The sequence below is a fragment of the Erpetoichthys calabaricus genome, chromosome 5 (assembly GCF_900747795.2).
Source record: "Erpetoichthys calabaricus chromosome 5, fErpCal1.3, whole genome shotgun sequence".
Taxonomy (NCBI): domain Eukaryota; kingdom Metazoa; phylum Chordata; class Cladistia; order Polypteriformes; family Polypteridae; genus Erpetoichthys; species Erpetoichthys calabaricus.
Window position 1 is genome coordinate 197,897,627 of NC_041398.2, and position 23,172 is coordinate 197,920,798.

The window sequence follows — 23,172 nt, forward strand, 5'->3', positions numbered from 1 at the left end:
TTAGTTTCTGATGAATATGCTGAAACCTCCAATTGTGAAACAGTTTTAGGAATCTCGCTTAACCATTGACATTGTCACAGGTGTCACCTTTGCTCCAGTTTGGTTCAACTTCAATTGTATCTCATAGAGTATCTGTATCTGATTATATTATAATTTCCGTTAAATAACAAAACAAGTAGATTTGTCATCTGTTAATTCTATGTGTCCCCATTTTTTCAAAGAATCTTTACAGTTCATATGAGATTCTTTATGTACATCAGTTTCAAGAAAGGCTTTTAATGGTTCAGAGCTGAATTTAAATGCAATTCTAGGCAGGAAAGTATTCAGTTACCATTTTAGATCATTAAATGACTGTAGTGAAAAAGTTTGTGAAGCCTGTGGGATCTGAAGGCCATGTTCTGACACATAATAACAGAGTAGAACTCAGAAAGAATGAAGTGCCCGCCATACATGATCTGATATATTTATATTGTTTATAGTGAGGGAATTAATTATTTGGAAGGATTGATTAAAAAGACACCTGTGATTACTCTACTTACATCCATAGATTTTGTTCAAATGTTTATTCATTTAGCCATCACTAAACACTCTTAATCAGTTCAGGTTTGTTAGGGCATTGGGTTTATTGTTAAGCATTGAATGAAAGTCAGGAACCGGTTCATCACAAGGCTCACTCATGCAGTGGGCCAAATTTGTGTCATGATGCACTAAATATTTTACATTTATACTACTCAGAAATAAATTTGTGTATATGTATACAGTGTATACAGTGTACACACACACACACACACTTATATTCACCTACAATGTATTGTTGAAAATGGGAAGATTATTCCAGAGAAACCTTAATCCACTGTTCCCTCAAACATTATTTGTCATTTTTTTTTCCAACAATCCCCACAACAAACCTACTAAATCTGGGATTAGTGGGCATGCTGTGTCTTTATTGGGGTGGTCTGTTCATTTTACTTCATCAAGTCTAGTCAAATGATTAACCTGCAGGGAGTCGGCTCACTTTTTATCTCTTATTGAGCTGCTGGACTGAATCGAGACAGTCCGTATTCCCTGACAGTTTTTTGCTTCTCTTATTCCAGAGAATTCCATTGGATATATGCAGTAGAGCTTCATCTTCATGGCCACATCTAAATGCCCACTAAGTGACAGCCATGATTCAGTTGTTTTAAAATCTGTTGTAGTTAAAGGGTCTCCTGTGCACCAAAATAAAGATAAAACAGTAAAGTTCAGAATAAACAAAATTTAATCATTACTTGACTTGTGAAAAATTGCTTTGTTTGTAGAGGGCAGTATTAGAATTACCAATCTAAAATAACATATTAAAAGTTTTACAGCTCATAAAGTTGTAAAGTCCCCAAAAATCAGGTCAGGGCTCAGCTGGAGCCGATCCCAGCTAGCACAGGGCACAAGGCAGGACAAACCCTAGAAAGGGCGTCAGTCCATTGCGGGACAAACACACCAAACACACACCAGGGCCACTTCACCTAACCTGCATGTCTTTGGACTGTGGGAGGCGACTCACAAACAAAGGGACAACATGCAGACTTGACACAGGGAGGACCCGGGCTGCGAACCCTCGCCTCCTTACTGTAAGGCAGCACGCTACAACTGTGTCTCCATGCTGCCTTAATGAAATTGTTAAATATAAAAAAAAAGTCTTTCATTTTTAAAATTACTAGTTTAAACATTAAGTATTTTTTTCATTTCAAATTTTAAATTATTATATTGTCACTTGTGTCTTTATTTTAAATGTCATTTTGACTTGACCGTGAACTGTTCATTTATTGATGCAAATGTTATGTATGTGTGAAATTGTATCTTATGGGGCAAATAATACCATTTAAATTCCATTGTTGCAGCACTTAATGCTTGTTTTCTTATAAAAACACAAAATAAAAAACAGGTTGGCAGCACAATATCAGCACCTTTGTACAGTGTGTGAGCGAATGCTTTTGTTCACTTTACAGAAGAGTTGTCAGCCTCCTATAAATAACCAGCTTTCTCAGAACTATTATATCAGCCATGCTGGTAGCATTCGTTACCTTGATCTCCAATAAAACCCAACAGCGTAATGAAGCACTTAATTTCACTTTTGTGTAAAGCTTGTCTCTTCATTTCCTTCTTTTCCCAGGTGAGTGTAGCATTGGAATCTGTGATTCAGTGGCCTGCTTTAATGGGGGTACCTGCTATGCAAACAGAGCTGATGCCTATATTTGTTTGTGCCCTCTTGGGTTTGGAGGAAGCATCTGTGAGGATGGTAAGTGAATCCTGATGCCAAAGGACAATATCATGCCGACATGACTTTTGCTGGTAACACAAGATCTCAGTTTAACATATTGGCTCACCCCTTGATTTTCCAAATTTGCAAATTTAAAATCAATGTAAGATATACACTTAAGTCACATGGCATCTACCTTAAACACTTTATTTTCTTACATGTGTGAGTTTTATCATTTTACAGTGGTGTTTTAGTTTACTGTATTCCTAATTTATCATTAAATATTCATTTGGATGTCTGTCATCTGTTTGTTCAATACTAACCATGATAATTGTGTGATGTTTTTGCCATAGTCCTCAACATAAAAGGGCTCTTTAACCTAGTATAATTTAGTTTGAGGAATAATTTAAAGTACTTGAAAATCAAATCAAAGCCATTAAAATGGAGGTTGGGGATTTCCTGTTATATTTCTATAGCAAATACACAGAAGAGTATTGATTTTACTCTCTTAGTCTAGTTTGTTCCATTACAAAAGACATACCTAATTCCAAATTTGATGAACCCGGCCTGCAGGGATCTGTCTTGTTCTACTCACGAGTTAAAAATATGATTGCTAAATAGAAGTAAAGTATATTTATTTTATTGCAGTTTGTCCAGGTATTTCACTGTATTTCTTTACTGGGAAAGAAGTTGATATTTATGAAAGAGCATTGGCTCATAGGATTGAGTCCATACGACCTCATTACAGTGAGCAGGGGTTATAAACACAGCAACTTCATAGGAAGTTTGAATTCCAGTAATTCATTTCACAGTAAAATGGGTCATTTAAAAGGGAAAATCTACTAAAACAAACAAATTCAATTCACTTTCTAACAGAAATATACTATTGGTCTAGGATCAAAAGCTTTCTTTTCCTACTTCTAGCACTAAAGTGTAGTATGTGAATTAATTCCTTAAAAGATATTGATTTTGAAAAGTACAAACTAATTTTTAAGTAAAAATTTATCATTTTAAAAATCATATATGTGTGCACAACTGTGAATATCCATTCATAATTTTTGTAAATTGACTGGGGATCTGGATCTTCCTGTATAATGCCTTGCGTAGAATTCACACTAAAACATGGCGTACAGACAAAACTAGAAATGTTGCATGAGCTCAAAGAAATTCAGGTGCATAAAATTGCGTAGGCAAAGTTCTATGCACTTTCCCTTTATAAACCCCAATCAACATGAATTTTAATGCACTTGCTTACAGCCCCACCCTGACTCCTCTCAGAACTTCACTTATTTGAATATGCAAATCAATTTAAATAGCCCCTTCCATTCAGTGTTAAAAGGCAAAGTCAAAAGCATGTGTAAAAAAAGATTTTCAGTGAATGCGAAATGGAAGTCCTGCTCAGTGAAATGGAGGCAAGGAAAAACATACTATTTGGTGGCCTAAGCAGTGGTATAAGCAGTAAAAGGAAATTGATGGAGTGGCACAGCGTTGTGGAGGCACTCAATAGTTCAAGTTCAGAAAGTCGCACAGTGCCTGAAATAAAAAATAAGTGGTCAGATATCAATGTCAACATGAAAGGCGAGTTATAGCCCACCATCTGATTGTCATACAGAAGTGTAATAGGGCCACAGAGAAGAAAAAAAAAATTAGGGACACTGAAAAAAAATCTCTATGCTGAGATTAAAGTCACAAAATTTTTATTTTAATAATTGATGTCATGATTAAAGACTAAGTTTTGATGTTTAATTTACTAGAGTTTCTCAAACCCCATTCTAACTAAAGTAGCACGTTAAATGCCTTGTATTCTAAGTGTTCCCTGACCTATTCATTAATTGCTACATGCTTCTTAAACTGGCTTTATCTTATGACAAATGGAGCATGCAGGCAGTGATCACCACACAGAATATATTATGTTCATGATATTACAGCTCTCTGAACATTTTAGAATACTAAGATGTATACTTGATATCATTTTCATGATGAAATGCATTAAAGCATGTATTAAACATGTGGGGGCATGGTGGTGCAGCAGGCATTATACATGTTTAATTATTCCATACATCCATCCATCCAGGTCGCTCCATTCCCACTAAGCATTGAGGACAAGGCAGGAATAATCCCAGGACGGGCCACCAGCTCATCACAGGGTGAATATGAGCACACGCATACACTAGTTGCGTCAATTTAGCATCACCAAATCCCCTAACCTGCATGCTTTTGGAAGGAAACCGAAGCACGTGGAAGAATCCCCCCCCCCCCCCCCCCCCCGAAAACATACAAACTCCAATTTCGGTGTATTTGATAAAGCCCGCATCATAGATGCAGATCTAAAAAAGAAAAGGAAACCACACAGAAACACTAGCACTACTTTGACGCTGGGTGCTGTCTGTTTACAAAACTGAGGAGAAATGTGTGTACGCATGCATGGTCTGAGGCTGCAGAGAAAATGTGAGTAGCATTACACCAAGTTTAGTTTTTATACATCTCGATTTGAGCGTGGAAATGGGCGTACGCAACATATTTGTGCATGTGCACAACTTATACATGAGACCCTGGAGTGTAATCCAGTTTAGCAAGCGTTTTTTAGCAAGTCAGCAGCATATTACATGAAGAAAAAATGGTTCACTCTAGAAGGTTAGATGAAAACAGGGAGAACACAATCTCCTTACAAAAAATGAGAATAAAACAATTTCTGTACCTCAGTGCTCTCTATTTATACAAATGTGTGGTCTGTGTGTGGATACCAATGCCCCAGCACAGTGACGGGGACACTGTGCTTCAAAAATGGCACCATCCTTTGGATGAGACATTAAACCAAAGTCCTACCTTTCTGTGGATGCAGAAAAAAACCTGGGTATCTTTTGTAAATAGTAAGGTGTTTCTCGCTTTCCTGACTAAATAGCTCATCACAGCCTGTTCATTTCGGCCTTTTAATCATCCATCTCTAATCGGCTAACTGTCTCTCTCACCTTTTTACCATCTAACAACTATTGTGTGGTGTGCATACTGGTGCAACATGACTACTGTCGCATCATTAAGGTGAATGCTGCACATTGGTGGTAGGTGAAGTGCACCTCCTGTATAATGAGCTTTGAGTGTCTTGAATAGCATTATTTAAATACATTGCCTTCTTTTTTTCTGTCTTCACATTTTTTTTTCAGCTAATTGTCATGTCATCTAGTGATGGTCCTTCATATCAATATGTCTATGTAAATATATCTTTATGTTTTTCTCCAGAGTTCAAGTTGGTGCTACCACAGTTCAATGAAACCTTGTTGTCTTACATCAGCACTCCTTGGCCTTCAGAGCCCCAGAGCTTCCTTTCCTTTATGGAGTTTGAAGTCACCTTTCAGCCAGCCACAGAGAATGGAGTCATTCTATACAGTTTTGATACCGCAAGCAAAGATTTTATTTCTATTAATATGATAGATGGCTATGTGGAGTTCCGCTTTGACTGTGGCTCAGGCACGGCTGTTCTCAGGTAACTATCTGGATGTTCATGAGTAAATTCCTCTGGTTCTACAAGATTTATTTTGTTTTTTCTCTGATGCAAAGTATCATGTCTCAGAGCATTCTCGGGTTCTTATGAATGCAACTAATTTAGTTTCTGGTTGTGAAAGTGGATATAAAGAACAGTTGGTCATTTTGAAGCACTTAACGGTTAATATTTTTAATATGAAAAGAGATTGGTCTTTGTGACGTTGGCAGGTTAAAGGTACATGGTAATGTAAAAAATATGCAATTCAATGAAAACAAGAAAGTACTGCTAAAATGAACTGCAGATCTTTAGAGGTTAAGGATCAATGTTTAAGGACAGACACTAATCCACAAAACAATAAAAAAGTGTTAGTGCAGCCCAATCAAAGTCATTGTGTGTTTCTTCATTTTAGCCAACTACACTTTCAAAAGAAGTGCTTAGCATTCGGTTACTCCATTTACAAATGTATCCCACTCCTATCACTTTCCTATACAAACAGCCTATTTCTATTTTCCTTAATTAACGTTCTATATAATTGTGATGATCCAATGTATGCAGAAATAACATTTTTTAAAGTTGTTCATATAATTCATGTGAAACTCAAATCTGGATATTTTTGCTACCTATTTGCTGAATCTTTTAAAGTTCTGGCCATCAATCCATTTTCTGAAGCTGCACATTGAGATTATAGTCTCTGCCTCCAACCAACACCAGAAAAGTACTAAAGGACTGTTTTATGAATAAAGAAAAGGGTTTAATTACAACACTTTTAGTGCAGTGCATGCTGGTGAATTGTAACTTTTTGCATTATTTTTGCTCATACTGCCCTACTTATATTGTCAGTTTGGTTAAAAGAGGATTGTGATTTAAGTATGGCTGTGTAACATGCTGAGGTACTTTTTGAAATATAATAACAATTGAGCAATTTTATGATCTAGTTGTGGACTTTAAAGTTTCATTTTATGCTGGGCATTGAGATTATGTTGTTCGGACAGCTGAGAGGTGCCATGACAGGTATGCGCTGCCTGAGGGAAGACTCTAGTAGCAGTCTTTTGGATTATTGTAAGTTGTCAGTACTTCAAGCAATAAAAACAAAAATGAGTACATTTCTGAGTGTGAGATGGGGAGGAAGGGTCACAACCTAAAATGACTTGTAAATTTTAGGCATATTTGTAAAAAGTACCAGAGATTTGTCACGGATGAGCGGGGACACTGCCCGGCCGGGACGCCTGGACAGTCCCCGAGTTGGACGATACTTCTCCTCGGCCACGAGAGGGCAGCCGCCCGGGCCTAACTGGGGGCCACAGGAATGGAGCCAGGACACTCACCACTGTGAGAAGACGTGGCCACCGCCAGGGGGCGCCCGGACAGTTAGGGAGTCCTGGATGGCAGCACTTCCGCCACACCAGGAAGTGCTGCCGGAAGTAATCCCAAGGGCACCCGGTGTGCTTCCAGGTGCTCTCCTGACAATTCCGCCACACCAGGAAGGGAAGTCAGGGGGAGCACCTGGGGCTCACCCGGGTCATAATAAAAGGGGCCGCCTCCCTCCGCTAGGAGAGCCAGAGTTGGGAGGAAGAAGACGAAGCTTGTGAGGAGGGCGAGAGGAGGTCGAAGGTGAAAGAGAAGAAGAAGAAGAGAAAGAGAAAGAAGGTTGAAGGTGAGAAGAGAAGGAAAGAGAAAGAGAAGAAGAAAGAGTTGGTGAAGGAAGGCATTGTGGTGCTGAAGGAAATAAAAGAAGTGTGTTTTGGACATTCTGGTGTCTGTCTGTCTGTGTCTGGGGGTATGCTTTCCACAGATTCAAGGTTTAGGTTACAGTTGAGTATGGTGCCACATGACAATGAAATAAGTTGGCAGGATACAAGGTTTAGCAAGTTTTTGATTTTCTTATATAGGAAGGCCAAAACCTCAGCATTTTCAAAATCTCAATTAAGCCCTAGATTTACTAATGAATTAAAGAAAGTAAGTTAAACAATAAAAAATAAAGTAAAATAATAAACAGCATCAGAATCTTATAAGCTTGGAGTTGAAGGCAGTAATGCGTCCCCTAATTTACCAAAATGCCCACTGAAGGTGGGGAAAATCGTCATATCCCTACTAGATATAAGGGCAGACGCAGAATTTTTATCAAATAAAAGAATTGTCACAAAAATGCTCTTAAACAACAAGGAAGTTCTTTAGAGTTCAAAAGGCAAAACAGAGTTTCTTCAAACAATAAGGCAATCCAATGCAAACAAAGTCCAATACAAGAATCCAAAAAGGTCAAAAATCCAATAAATCCCAATAAGCTCTGTAAAAACACAATAACTCAGTATAATATCCCGAGCACATTCAACTGAACTGCCAGGTACTATGGGAAACCCTTGCATTTCACCCATAAAACACAAGGCACATAAAAAAAGTTTAGATACACAGACAATATAAAAAATAATGCAAATAAACACAAGCAATATTAACGTAAACAAAAGAATCAAAAATGGGCAAATTAGACATAAAACAGGAATTTGAACCCGAGCCAGGGTTGGAATTGTGGATGAAAGATTATACACAACGATATAAAGTGTTTAAATCCAAAATGAAACATACAAATTCCAAACTCAAAATTCTATATCCAAAAAAACACTAAAAATGTACTAATACACAAAAGTTATTTTAAATAGCAAAAACTCTCAAAAAGAGTTTAGAAAGAAATAAGACCAAAGAAAAATCTTTTAGGATTCTAGAGGAAATGAAGCATAATAGAGGCCAGAAACAAAGCAGCTAAAGTCTGCTCATACTGTGGTAAGAAGGAGTCTTATATGGTCCTCTGTGTTAACTCAGTAACACAATTGAGACTAAGGAACCAGGGAAAACTCAAAATAAAACATAAACGAAAAAGGATTGGAGAAAAACTAAAAATACAAAATAAAATTCAAACAAATATGAGAGGCAACCAAGAGTATTGTTATCTTAACTTGAGCAAGAGACCAAAGAGCGAGTGTCCGTGTTTTGCTAGTGCTCAACATACTGTGCAGGAAAAAAACTTACCCATTTCTAAAGCAGACTCCAACATCTTTTCAATCATGAATTCATGAATTTTGTTAACAGCATTTGCGGTTTTGTTTTCAACTGAGGGGCTAAAATGTCTTTCTTTGGTTTCCCAGACTCATTTATTCCATTACAAGTTTGAAGAGAATCAGATTATATCCTGGAAGCATCAAATAAAGGGATAGAACCAGTGTTAGATGGAAGGCCAGTATTTTCACTGCACACTTGTCTTATAGCAGGCTAGTTTATAGTTACAATTCAGCTAATGAGCACATCTTTGGAAACCCACAAAGATACTGGGGGAGCCTGTAAAAACAGTAGATAATGACTGGGCACTAAATGGAATCTTGGTCTGTGGAGCTGAAGAACTACCCAGTGTGCTACTGTGACCCTTGTCTTTTATAAGAAAAATAAGTAATTTTAAAATTATTAATGATGGATATCACAGCTCCTGCCAAAAGGTACTTTATGTCCAGTGTCAATATTTCTCTCCTCTAAAGTCTGGCAGTTTTGGAGCATCCAAGCACAAATTAAAGTTCAATTTGATTTGTAGCTTTGTTGCATTTTTGTTCTTGAATTGGACATTTTTACTAATTTATTTTCAGCTTCACTGGTAGACACCTTTTTGTGAATCTTCAGACAAATGTCTGAAAGGCATTGATTTACAGGCGTTCCTTGGATGTCTCCTTTATAGTTTCATCTTATTAATTCTTCTACCTTCGGAAATTAGTTTCACAATAAAATGAGATCATTTTCTTTCTTTTTTTTAGCCTCATCAAATTGTCTATTGATTTAATATCTTTATGATCATTCTCCTAATATAAATAGGACATTTTCACATGGCTATACTCTCTTCTCCAAAATATGAGGCAGAATTCTATTGCATTTAACATTATAATTATAGATAGATAGATAGATAGATAGATAGATAGATAGATAGATAGATAGATAGATAGATAGATAGATAGATAGATAGATAGATAGATAGATAGATAGATAGATAGATAGATAGATAGGGTTTCTATAACCTAAGTGGAATAATCAGTAAATACGTTTAGAGCATATACAGTACACCATGATTGGTGAGTGATGAAAAGAAGATGAAGAATGAAAGAAACCTGTCCAGTTCGAAAAAAAGTACCGAAATCATCTTGAAGCCAGAGGAAAAGAAAAATAAAAACACTTCCTGTGTCCTTTAATTTGTTCATTGAGGTTATTGGCCGGGTGTGGGTATTCTAGCAATGTTTTAAAGTCATCCAGTATCATTAGCGCTGGAAGCCAGTATTCTCTTAATTGATCTCTTTATTTTTTTGCTCTGAATGTCTCTTAGCCCAAAGTAGTAGATTTACACCATTGAAACAAGTTTGTAAGCTCTAGATCTCAGATGCAATTCCAATTCCAGATGAATGTGCTTAACCTCCTTAAATAACAGCAGTGTGACAACGCCAGCATAACTTCATATGGTAGCAAACTGAGGCTTTTGCAAACAAAAAGATGTCAGCTGATTATTAAAAACAATACCGTTTTAAGCAGAGAATAAAAACTGCACTCTTCAAAATAAAGGTGCCACTGCGATGCCATTCCCAAAAGACACATCCACATCAAGGTTCCAGAAAGAACCTTTTATTTATTTAGATCCATACCAGGCACCATACAGTGAATAATCATGAAGGTAAGGTAACAGATTTGTGAAATACCAATGGCTCATGATTTTAAAATGACTCTTGCTGCACAGTGGCCTAGCTTTTAGTCAAGGGGGGCACTGAAAACCTTAGCTACGCCTCTGTTGCTGCATACAATAACACAGGCCAAATCCAAGTTTTCATAATCTCTTTGTGTCCTGCTAGGTACTCTATTATAAATTAAACATTTCAGTTTGTTTTTCTTACATATTAGGAAATTTTTCAAATCACAGAGAACTAACTTCATAAGCAAAGAAACCCTTCCCAGAATGAAATGGTACTATGTCAAGCAGTAGTTCAACTAGGAATCATACAACCTTGTAAAGAACAATAAAATGCCATTAAAGAACCATTATTTTTAAGTGTGTAGGTGGCCATAAAGATAAAAGTAGAGTAATAAACAAGGATAGGAAAATAGTAACAAAAAAGAGCAGGCTAAAACTAGAAAAAGACTATTAAAAAACAAGAAAAAATTCTCATAGGAGAGTGCAGTAGCCCATTCCAGTGGGTTGCACCTCATTTGCAGATCACAGCTTTGTATTCCTGACTCTTTGAGAACATTCACATTAATACAGATGCAAGCAGAGTCTACACAAAGTCAGGAATCCACATTGCTGCTTGATGAAGGGACTTCAGCCATCAAGGCTATCCCCTTCTAGAGACAAAGTGGACAAAACTGTCTGTTGGTTAAAGCGTCAACTTGATTGATTAAATTCTTTCTTTTTTATTCTCATTTTATTAATTTATAGGTTTGTAACAGCAGGTTGATTTCTCATACCCTTGGTATAGTACTTTTTAATTTTTTTGTGTCCTATTTAACAGGTCTGAAGAGCCCATTAGCCTAAATAAGTGGCATGAGATGCGTGTGTCTCGTACAGCCAAGAACGGTATCTTGCAGGTGGATAATCAGAAGCCAGTGGAAGGAATGGCAGAGGTACACATCACGGCCTATTTCATAAAAATACTAATATGCATTTCTTTTTATTTTTTATTACCTTTAAAAATAAAATATGGCACAATAACTCAGTGGTGGATAGTCTTGTCTTACATACCCAATGACTTTGCCTTCATTCCTGGCCCACTCTTTATCTATAAACATTTTGATTTCCTCTTATAGTACTGTGCAAAATCCTAGGCAAATGATAAAAAAATTCTGAAAGCAAAGATCCTTCATAAAATAATGAAATGAAAAATTTCTGAATATAAAAATATACCATAAAGAGCAGTAAGCTCTAATCATGTAATCAAATTAATATTTGATGTGTCACCCTTTGCCTTAAATGGGTTTCTGTGCAGTTTTATAACTACAGCTGTCACAGTTCTTCTATAGATTTTGGGTATCATTTCACTTTCTTTTGTCAATTTAGTTGATCTCATACAGCCTTGATGATGTTGAGATCAGAGTTCTGTGACAGTCATGCTATCAGTTGCAGAAGTCCTTATTCTACTTTTTGATAAAAATAGTTCTTTATGACCTTGGTCATGTGCTTGGGGACATCCTGCTAAAGAATAAAGTTGGGACCAATCAGATGCCTCTCTGATGGTACTGATGGATGAGAAACCGTACATACTTCTTCATTATGATCAGATCACCAATTAATTTTGTAGAATAGCAGCTCAGAATCGACAAGGAACCTCTGTAATGCTTCATTATTGGCTGCAAACACTCATCCATATAGTGCTCTCTAACTTTCCCACAGATAAACTACCTACTGTTTGAGCTAAAAATCTCAGATTTGGTCTCTTCAGTCCAGTGAACCTGCTGCCATTGTTCAGTAACCCAGTCATTGTGTTTTTGTGCATAAGTGAGTCTCTTGGCTTTGTTTCCACTTCAGAGGAATCACGTTTTCCTAGCAACTTTTCCAAGAAGACCACTTCTGGCAAACATTTCGCAGACTGTAGAGAAGTCTTCTATATTTAGAGCTAATAGAAATGCTAGGCCTCTTCAGGTTTTGAAGGGAGGACATCAGTTTGATGTATCCTTCATCTGCTACATTCAGTTTCTGGTCCTCAGTCTTGCTTGTTACCTTACTCTTTTTCAGTACATCTTGAAACTCATGTCTATCATGATATCTGTACTTGAGGGAGACATTCCTGATGCAGGGTGACCACCTTATGCCTTGTTGCTATGCTCCTTCTTGCCATGGGGTAAGATTTGAGGTTTAAATCAACACAACTGCCACACCCTCACCTTTTAGTTTGGTTGTCCTTTACCAAGGCTGATTCCTTCTGCATCCTTTTCTATTCAGTCTGTTTGGGTCAAACAACTCATTATGTCATTGTCTTTCTTGAATTATGCACTGGTCTGTATACCTAAAAATTTATCAGGTTTTTGCATGTGAAAGGTGGTCTGTTACTTTACCTGTTATTTCTTTTATTTTCACTGTACATTCTTTGGAAGAAGTTTGAAAATTTGCTCTATTCTACTGATACACTAATGCAGAAGACAAAAATGAAACATCTAAAGTTCCTAAGATTATTGCACAGAACTATGTGTGCTAGGTGTAACTTCTCAATGTGTATGAGTTTCTTCTGATGGACTGGTGTCCCAACCAGGGTGGGTTCTTACATACACTCAGTCCATCTGAAATAGAGCTTTGGCTCCCAGTGATCCTTTAACAGAAAGATAAATGTCAAAGAAAGAAAGGAACGGTGGGATTTAACTGTCTCGAATGTGCCATTACTGGATGAGCATATTATAGTTTTTCCACTGGGAAAATCTACAATATACAAACTATATATTTTGAAAAAGTTGAACTGTATGAGATAAATAAATTTCAATTCTTAAAACTCATTAGATTTTCAATCTACAGTATGTCTCTTTACAATGGCTGTTTGTAACATAGTTGCCGTTTTTTTTTTGTTCATTCTATAGGGAGCTTTCACTCAGATCAAGTGCAACAATCGCCTTTTCATTGGTGGTTTCCCAGATTATGATGTGGTAAAAAAGAATTCAGGAGTCTTACGGCCTTTCAGTGGAACCATTCAAAAGGTATCTAATACATAAAGCTGAATTTGTGTTTGTTTGATATACAAATCCAAACCTCTGAGCCAATATCTGTCAAACTAATAGATCCTAGCACTCTGAATCCTTGAAATGGGATAAATTACGTGGGAAAATTTATAAATTGTAGTAATATTATCAGTGATCTTTACATGATTTCCATATAGGAAAAACCACAAAAAACTAACATTACATTGGTGGCTGTTGGTCATTTATGAAATATTTAGGATCTGTGACCTAGGCCTGTTATACAGTATATGAATGCTAGGCGTGAGACAATGTATTGAATTTTGTGATACAAAACACTGCCAAAGCAAAATGTGTCATTGGGTTGTGTACTGTATGACATTACCAGAAGACCTGAAATGAAAAAAAACAAAAATGCCTTTTGTCAAAAGCAGGGAATTTAAAAATCTGATCGAAAAACTATAACTAAAGCATAACATGACAAACTTTACACTTTTGCAGAATCCGTATAATAATGTCAAGGTGAAAATTGTTGATGCACAACTTAGACATCACAGTACATGGGCTTGGAATGCAGGATGTGTTTAACAAACATCCCTTGTAACGGTAGGGACTCACTCTCCCTAACTCGCAACTACATCACCAAGACCCGTGGCCTGGCAAGCTGAGGACGTTAGATCCAACAAGCCGTACTTCCTCTAAATAAACTTCCCTAATCGACAATCAAAAATAAGCCAAAAAACAATCAATATGTAAAATAATAAAATGAATATATATTGATAAAAAAAGAAATGAAGCAAACTCCAAACAATGTATATATATATATATATATATATATATATATATATATATATATATATATATATATATTTGCAGCTGGAGATCCACAAAGGGAGAAAAATGAATCACGTATCATAAAGTAGATTTTATTCCTGAGCTTTCAACCCCTGCCAGGGGTCTTCATCAGAGGATAATGCTTAGACTTACAAGAATCAAAGGCAATATATAGCAAAACATTACGTGGAGGGGGTGGGGGGGTGGCTAAGTCAGTGTGATGGGGGGGGGGGGGGGTGGATTTGGGTGTACAAGATATTACACTTCACCAGCAACCACCCGGTATCTCATAAATGGAGCTGTGTTAAAACTCTATTCAGAAGAGTCCACACCCATTGTAATACGAAGGAAACAAAAATGAATGAGAGACGCTATCTCTTCCATCTTTTCACTTCAAACGGATACTCAAAAACATTCATTAATCGGAGCTTACACAGAAGACGCCAAAAAACTCAGCAAACAATTGAATTGAATCAGAACCCCCACCCCACCTGCCACCCACTCCCTTATCACCACAAGGTGTCTGAAGGTACAGCGCGCATCCTGGCCAAGTCAGGCGTCAGAATAGCACACAAACCCACGAACAATCTGCGCACAGTCCTGTTTAATGCTAAAAACAAGAAATCAATAGCAGAAACGCAGTTTATAGCATTCCATGCAGTTCTTGCTCAGCGGTATACATAGGACAAACTTCAAAAAGAATCGCAACACGTATACAGGAACATCGCAACGCCGTCAGAAGAAAGGACTCGGGATCACTGATCTACACGCATACTAAATCAACAGGACATACATTTAACTGGGACAATGTACAAGTAAAATTTAAGGCCAGTAATAAAAGTGCCAGAGAGCTGGCCAAATCTTGGCTATCAAATGAGAATGCCATCAACAGACACTTGGACATAAATCCAGCATATGCAAACTTAAGAAGAACATGTTCATAATAAATAAACTGTACACCCAATACCCCACCCCCTCCATGTAATGTGTTGCTATATATTGCCTTTGATTCTTGTAAGTCTAAGCATTATCCTCTGATGAAGACCCCTGGCAGGGGTTGAAAGCTCAGGAATAAAAACTACTTTATGATATGTGATTCATTTTTTCTCCCTTTGTGGATCTCCAGCTGCAACTATGCAAACCGTATCACAGACCTTCTCTTCCATATATATATATCACACTCAGCCCCAAAAGTGACCAGCGGAATGTACAAATAAAAAGGTGCAACAAAAAGTTAATATACAACACAAACCCTCCATTGACCCCACACTAAACATGAAATCAATGAGACACCTAGAAAACATAAAAGGCACATAAAAGTCCAGAAGATTAAACGGGAAAGGAATAACGTTTGTGAACCATGTTCAGCTGGAAAAAGTATCCTACGGCAATTATATGCGGATGAAAATGATGGCTTGCTCCCCTCCCTAAACAACAAGAAACAGTCTCACCGTGCTTATCCTCTGTGTGTCATCGTAGTCCAGAACTCCAGGGGTTTTTTACTGCAAAGGTGAAGTTGTTAGGCGTTGAAAGTGGCAAGTAGAAAAATGTGTAATGATCTGGATCGCTGCTTTCTCCTGGCTCTGCAATGAATTGGCGGTATAGCAGAATGAGTTTTCTTTTTTTTGTTTTTTTTCTTCTTTTTGACCTCCTGTTTAAATAGTGAATGTCCCAGATGCAGGTGATGGAATTGACAGGACAAATTATCATGAGGGACCACACTTCCACGGTGTTATCCTTCCCCCTTTGTTTCCCAGGGGAGTATATTTACATAGACACGCAGACCATATAAACAGGACAATGCTACGAAAGACATGTCAAGTCAAGTCAAGTTGGGGAGCATGCACTGGTGCAGTGCGTTGGCGAACCCACTATATGACGAAACAACTCAGGATCCCGGTTTGCAAACCCCCAGGCAGACACGCAGTCCCACCCTCCGGAAATGACCCTCTATCTGTCGCAGCCAGGTGTTACGTGGGTGACCCCTTGGCCTGGTCCAGCCACTTGGGTCCCCAACAATGAGGATCTCTCTAGCCATATCACCCTCGGGGAAATGCACCGCATGGCCGTAGTGCCGTAACGGACACTCCCTCACAATGCAGGTAACGTGCCTCATTCGGGACTCCATGAGCAACCGCTCATTCGACACAAAGTCAAACCAGTGGTACCCAAGTATTCTCCAAAGAGACACAGTACCAAAGGAGTCCAGTCTTCGTCTCAGGTCACTGGATAGCGTCCATGTCTCGCAACCATATAGCAAGACAGGAAGCACCAGGACTCTAAAGACTTGGACTTGAAAGACGTGACTCAGCACAAAATACACTTATGACGACGTGAGTCACGTAGCACCGCTACATAATTAAATTAGTGAGTCGCATCCTTACACGACTTAGGCAAATTGCAACATTGTGTTGTACATGCACCACTGCATCCACAGGCTTCTAGGCTTCAGGCTTCAGACTATTCAAATTGAACCACTTGAACTAAGTTCATGATTGACAGCAACCTGTCACTCAGGTACACAAAGCTCTGCGTTCCATAAATCCCAAGATTATTCGCAACACACCTTACAAGCCTAGGGTGGTTCAAAAAAACAGGTGTAGAATCTCAGAGCATAGGATAAATAAAAGCCCTTACAGAAGATAAGTGATCTTCGGTAGATTGCAAGAGGCTGATTGTGACAGTGGAAGAGGATCAGAGGCAAGAATAGCCGGCCTAGGTGCCAGCTGATGTCTGCTGCCGTATAAGTCATTCCCTGTGGTCAAAACAGCGGGAAACTGCTGCTTTTCAGAATATGATCCTTCACTGTTAAATAAATACACCTATTTTGGGGCTTAAAGGATACATTTGGCATTTTTTCAGGTCAAAGTTACTTTTTCACAACCATGGTATACAGTATATGCATTTGCCACATGAAATTGTGTTCCAAAGTCAAAAGAAAAGCACAAAAAAAAAACACACCCTGAAGCACACTCTGAATGTGGCGTAAGAGCCTTTCTCTATCTGAAGTCACAATGAGCTTATTATAGAAGAATCAACAGACTGAGCATTTATCAGTGTGCATTACTATCCTAAATCGAGGTGAAGTGCGTAAATAATAAACATTTACCTCCAAATTAAAAGAGAACTTAATTAAAATAAAAACAGTATAATTTCTTTATTATTATGTTTTCCTCCTCCTTTTCCTCTGCCATGCCCCCAAAAGCCTAAAATTAGATTAAAAAGTTTTAGTAAATTACTGGATAAAAAGATAATCACTTACTGTAACTTTAAAGTAACTTTTTTTTCATTTATTCATTTGTAATTCCTGTTTGCTCTGGTAGGGGTCATGGGGTTTAGAGTCAGCAGTGCTACGGGATACCATTTAAATATTTTAGCCATCCATTGGCATTGCAGGAGATTCCACTGGAGGGAATACTAGCGTACTCCAAGGCATGTAATGATTTTAATTTTATTAAAATACTTGTCTGTTAATACTTATATGAACAACTTTCAAAATGTATTCACTGTGCAATGTGGAATACTGAATTTCTGCTTTTCATAGTGAAAATCAAAGAGTTACATACAGAAAGCAAAATAAATCTCCAACATGGCCAAGTCATTGTAAGATTTTAACAGACTTCAGTGTTTTCTGTTCCCTGCCTTAGGCCCCATCCACACTACTACATTTCTCTCTATTATAAAAAAAAATCCTGGAAAGCAAAAGCAAGGCTACGATACATGATCTTCTCGGAAGACATTTAAAAGATCCGCAAGACTAAAGAGACTTGCCACGGTGCATCTCGCGGGGACCGTAAACATGAGACATTGTGCCAAGAGATTGACCCAGGACCATCTCGCGATGACGTAGAACATGAGATTCTTGCAAGACACGCCCTACTTACAATCTATCAAATAAGACAACGGGGCAGCAAAAAATTCAGTCTTGTGAAGGATTTGAGCACACACAGATCCAGGGTCTTAGCGCATAGATATAAAGTGTATAAGGACAATACGTTATAAATGAAAAATCGACGAATAAGCGAAGAAGAAAGCAGCGCAGAGAAAAGAGACTCAAAAGCATTGGAAAGAAAAAAGAAAAAATAATCTAGGTGTAAATTCAGAAAATAAGGCAAGTAATTATCAGCCCGTAACAAGTGGAATTGAAACAAAGCACGTCCAATCGGGCTCAGAATTAAAAGACAGAGTAAAAGACAAAGTAGAACTTCATAAAGACATTCACAAAAGTTGGCGCTATACACATGCAGAGCAGATTATGAAAGCAGTTGAATTCGAAAGGCTCCAAAAAAATTAAAAAACGTATGCGCGATTCAAATGTGGAGAAAGTTAAAGACTATGAAAGTAGGAAAATTAGAAAGTATAAAAAAAGAAAGTAAAGATCGCAGTAGCGCAAACAAATGGAAATTAATACTCGAAAAAGGGAAAATAATCACCACGAACCAGGTGTCATTGAAAAAAAAACAGGACAAAGCGAGGTCAGAAATAAAACACAGAGTAGAAAACAAAGTAAAATGTTATAAAGAGGTTAAAAAACAAAAGGGCCAAACACATGCACAGCAGTTTAGAGATAATTCAGGATAGGTTTCTCTGTATGGAATTTTAGCACAGACAAAGCAATCTATATATTATAGTTAATAATTTTTTTGCAAAGTAACCAATAAATGCATGTGAGGTAAAACACATTTTTGAAATTCTCTAACTTAAACTTCAAAGCCTTACATTATTTACATACTTCTGACATATCACCTGTGTCCATATATTCTATCTTTATTCACCTTTTAGTTATTTCTCCGAGTAATAATTTCTCTTTTTCTGCGCTAATGCGATGTTTACTTTCTTTGTTTTGACACTGTCGTTTTTTTCTGCTTTCCTATTCTGTATCTTGCTCTGCATGTTTCGCACCTACGTTTTTTTTTTTTGAGTCTTTTGAATTTCAGTTTTCATTATCTCTAACCTGACAAAGTCATTAAACACAAGTCTCACTGACCTCATTTAAAAGATTCAGCATATTTGGACTCAAAAGATTCCAAATACTGTTTTTACATAAGTTCTGAAATAAAAGTGAAACTAATGAAATAGCAACAATTCAAAGAAAAAAAAATCTTAAAAGTGTGTCCGGAAAACCAAACACGGGGGTTGGCGAGCAAAGCGAGCAGAGGGCTAAGCCCCCTAGTTTATCTAAAAACACAGGTATTGTTCTCCGTTTTCACCTTTCATCCACACTACCCCTAAAAATGGAGACTTCTGAAAACACAGCCTCAGCACTGTAATGTGTACATGCGATAAACGTTTTTTTGTAAACGCACACTTTTAATTGCAAACTGATTGGTTTATGCTTATAATCTGGTCCTTTCCTGATTGGATCCTGCTCATTACATCTCATTCCCTGATTTGCCACCCTTCAGGAAACCAAATTCCAACATAGTGGACATAGAGGAGTTGCTCTCATGGCGCTTGTTAAGTTGCTTACTAGTATGTAATACTGTAGTGCAGTTTCAATGCTGCATATACATAGAAAAGGCAAATCATTTTCTATGCTGTACAGTTTTTTGCAACAAATCCTGTGGCCAGAGGTGTTAACATCCCTTCAAGGGTTTTTCTATTGATGCATACATGCCCAATGAAGGTGGATGTCTATGTCATATGCATTTTTGATGTTGGTTTAGTGTGTAAAGAAATAGTTTTGTCAACACTGTGTAAATGCTAGTGTGGATGGAGATCATTTTTACTTAAAAACACCATTTTAAAATGAAAACGTAGTAGTGTGGATGTAGCCTTAATTTCCGGTCTTGTCCTCAGATAATTGTTCTGTTGTTTATCAAGATAGACATTGCATTGCCTAGTTTTCACTTTGCCAGTGTTTGCTCCGTGACATGTTTATTTAAGAAGTGTTATTTTTTTTTTTTTTCAGATGGTCCTAAATGATCGCACAATCCCATTAGACCACAGCTTTACCTCTGGGGTCAACGTGGAGAATGCAGCTCATCCGTGTGTGAGTAACCCCTGTGCCAACAAAGGAAACTGTAGAGCCAAGAGAGACAGCTTTGAGTGTGACTGCCCACTGGGCTTCCATGGCGAACACTGCCAGAGAGGTATCTCATCAAACATCACATATAATCTCCTGTTAATATTCTTCATTCATGTTCCAGATTGAAAGGATAATTCTGATGTGTTTGTTCCATGAGGATTGCAAGCAGTTTATAATAATAATAATAATAATAATAATAATTCACTTTATTTGCCACATACAATTTCTTGCATTAGGAATTTGTCATTTTTCACATACCCCAACTTCCTCTCTAGAGACAAGCCTGGGATCAGAGCACAAAGTCAGCTATTTGTACAGCGCCCCTGCAACCATTACAGGTTAAGGGTCTTGCTCAAGGGCTCAATGGAGTAGCATTACTTCTGGTGCTGCCAGGAATCAAACTGGCAACCTTCCAGTTACCAGCACAGATCCTTCAGCCAGAGAGCCATCATTCCATTTGCTGAGCCTTGTTTTTGCAAAATAGTGTGAAGGGACTTTATCAGAACAATGCATAATCAGTCTCATTTGAAATTCTCAGACGTTCTTTACATGGTAGATAATTCCAAAATGCAGTGGCTCTGAAATTTAAGTAAACTTTTCCAAAACAGGCTCTTAGAAATCAAATAGGATGGCCAGCATGACTGTAGCCATCACACTGACAAGTCTCTTTAGTGATTCATTTAAAAGATGAATGGAGGTAAGGCAGCACATGATGTGCTTGTACTTGACTCCAATTAGGTAATTAATAATATTTCAACAATGCACTCAGTTATTGAGTATTAAATGTCTGCATAGTAATATTCCTTTTTTATATATAATAAATTAGATGTGCTCTTCAGATTGATTGCTGACTTCTAAATGGCCTGGTGTGAATGAGCATGAGTGTGCTCCATGGCACACCAACACTCTATCCAGAATTAGCTTCCAGTTTGTGCCCAATGCTTCTCTGATTAGCATCTACTCAGTATTAGCCTAAGCTGGAGAAACAGATGAGAAAATTAATAAATGAACAAACAAATATACATATTTTTAAGACCAAATAATGCTCAAAATTGTTTTTCTTTATATCCATTTTCTTTTTCTTTTTTGCTGCCTTTATGGAGAATGTGGGAATTACTGCCTCAATAGTAAGTCTTTTGATGTCTGAATTTCTACTTAACTATCAGAATATTTAAGAGGTTTCGAAAATGAGAGAAGACCAATTAGTCCATCAAGCTTATATGGTTAACTAAGCTAAGTGGTCCTAATTTGTCTCTCGAGTATTTTTTAAAAGTTGTCAAAATTTCTGCTTTAACTACATAACTTGGCATGATGTTTAAAGTTCAGACTGTTGGTGTGAATAAAGGCTTCTGGGCTTTGGCCTTAAAAGTCTTCAATTTACTTTGACTTATTTTCCTTAAGCACTGTAATACCCCACTCAGAGGCATGCACATTAATTCATTTTTATTCATTTTGCATATTGAAGTACAGTGCCCTGTTTTCAATAATCGGGGGTACTCACACTTGGCACGTTTGTTCCATACCGTGCCCAAGCGCGATTGTCCCCCCTCCCTACTCCCCCACCGTCCTGCACTCACACTGTTCTTTCTGGACCCAGGTACACTTTCGTCATGACTAAGCGACTTTGTGTAAAGCCAAACAAGATCCAAACACAGAGTGACAACATCCATCCATCCATTATCCAACCTGCTAAATCCTAACTACAGGGTCACAGGGGTCTGCTGGAGCCAATCCCAGCTAACAAACCCCAGGCAGGGTGCCAGCCCACTGCAGGGCGTGCGAACACACACACACACACACACACACGCACACACACACACTTACACACACACCAAGGACAATTTAGAACCTAACCTACATGTCTTTGGACTGTGGGAGGAAACCGGATCACCTGGAGGAAACCCATGCAGACACTGGGAGAACATGCAAACTCCATGCAGGGAGGACCCGGGAAGCGAACCCAGGTCTCCTAACTGTGAGGCAGCAGCGCTACTCGCTGCGCCACTGTGCCGCCAGAGTGACAACATGCATGTAAAATTGATTTTACTTATTTTGTGGTTGTTTTGGAGTTGTGAGGGCAAGATAACACTCTACCCTCTTACAGATTTATTGAGTGTGCAGTGCAGCATTTTTCTGTTAGTCATGCTGCACATTCGAGAAGATTTTTACAGTGACAAATGATGTTAAGGGAGGAATTTGCAGCTTTTCTTGCCAACTACAATTCACATTCATCTGTAATGTGACAATAAAAACTGTTTTTAACTTGAAAGATATTGAATGAAATGAGAATTGCACCATCTGACTCGTTGCATTTTTGATGTCATGTCTGTTTTCTGTACTCGGGCACGTTTAGCGATCACACTGTTCCAAGATGCTACTGAAATGTGCTCAGTTCCACCTCTTCTAAGTGGCCCAGGGCACAGTACAGTTGGCCCAGCATGGAGTGATCACACTAATCAAATGAACTAGACTTTGTGGAGTTACATGCGGACAAACGTGCTCAGGCACAGAACAACTTGCCAGTGTCAATACACCCTTAATTCAGGGTTCTTAAATTCAGTCCTCGGGCACCACTGTGGCTGCAGGTCTTCGTCCCCATCAGTTTCATAGATCATTAAGTATCTCTTGCTTCTAATTGATGTAATTGTTCAATTAGCTGCTCTTTATTCTTCTCTTATTTTAAATTTAGAAAAATAAGCTAGTATGGTATTTACATTTAAAACTAATTCAATGATTTGAATTGTTAGCCCTAGCTTTAAATATTTAACTTTCTTTTATGAGTTTCCTTTTCTGTATGCAAACACTGACAATTAGTGACAAGCAGTGAACATACAGGTCTAAATAACACCGTAGCAGCTACTTCAGTGACATAGTCACTTGTGTGCTAATTAGTAAGAAAAAACTTCAATAATTTATTAAACT

The 23,172-nt window shown here is 37.8% G+C and overlaps 1 protein-coding gene across 5 annotated transcripts in view; it reads left to right on the forward strand.

Annotated features, from left to right (window-relative positions):
* LOC114652156 (pikachurin) overlaps nt 1–23,172 on the forward strand; it is a 261,111-nt gene that overhangs the window by 213,704 nt on the left and 24,235 nt on the right. For 3 of the 5 annotated variants that reach the window (XM_051927677.1, XM_051927678.1, XM_051927680.1), the window contains 6 exons: nt 2,147–2,272; nt 5,471–5,714; nt 11,240–11,351; nt 13,293–13,409; nt 20,134–20,314; nt 21,354–21,377. In XM_051927677.1, coding sequence (XP_051783637.1) covers nt 2,147–2,272; nt 5,471–5,714; nt 11,240–11,351; nt 13,293–13,409; nt 20,134–20,314; nt 21,354–21,377 — 804 coding nt within the window. The remainder of the gene's footprint in view (nt 1–2,146; nt 2,273–5,470; nt 5,715–11,239; nt 11,352–13,292; nt 13,410–20,133; nt 20,315–21,353; nt 21,378–23,172) is intronic. The other 2 variants (XM_028802386.2, XM_051927679.1) reach the window with 1 other exon arrangement.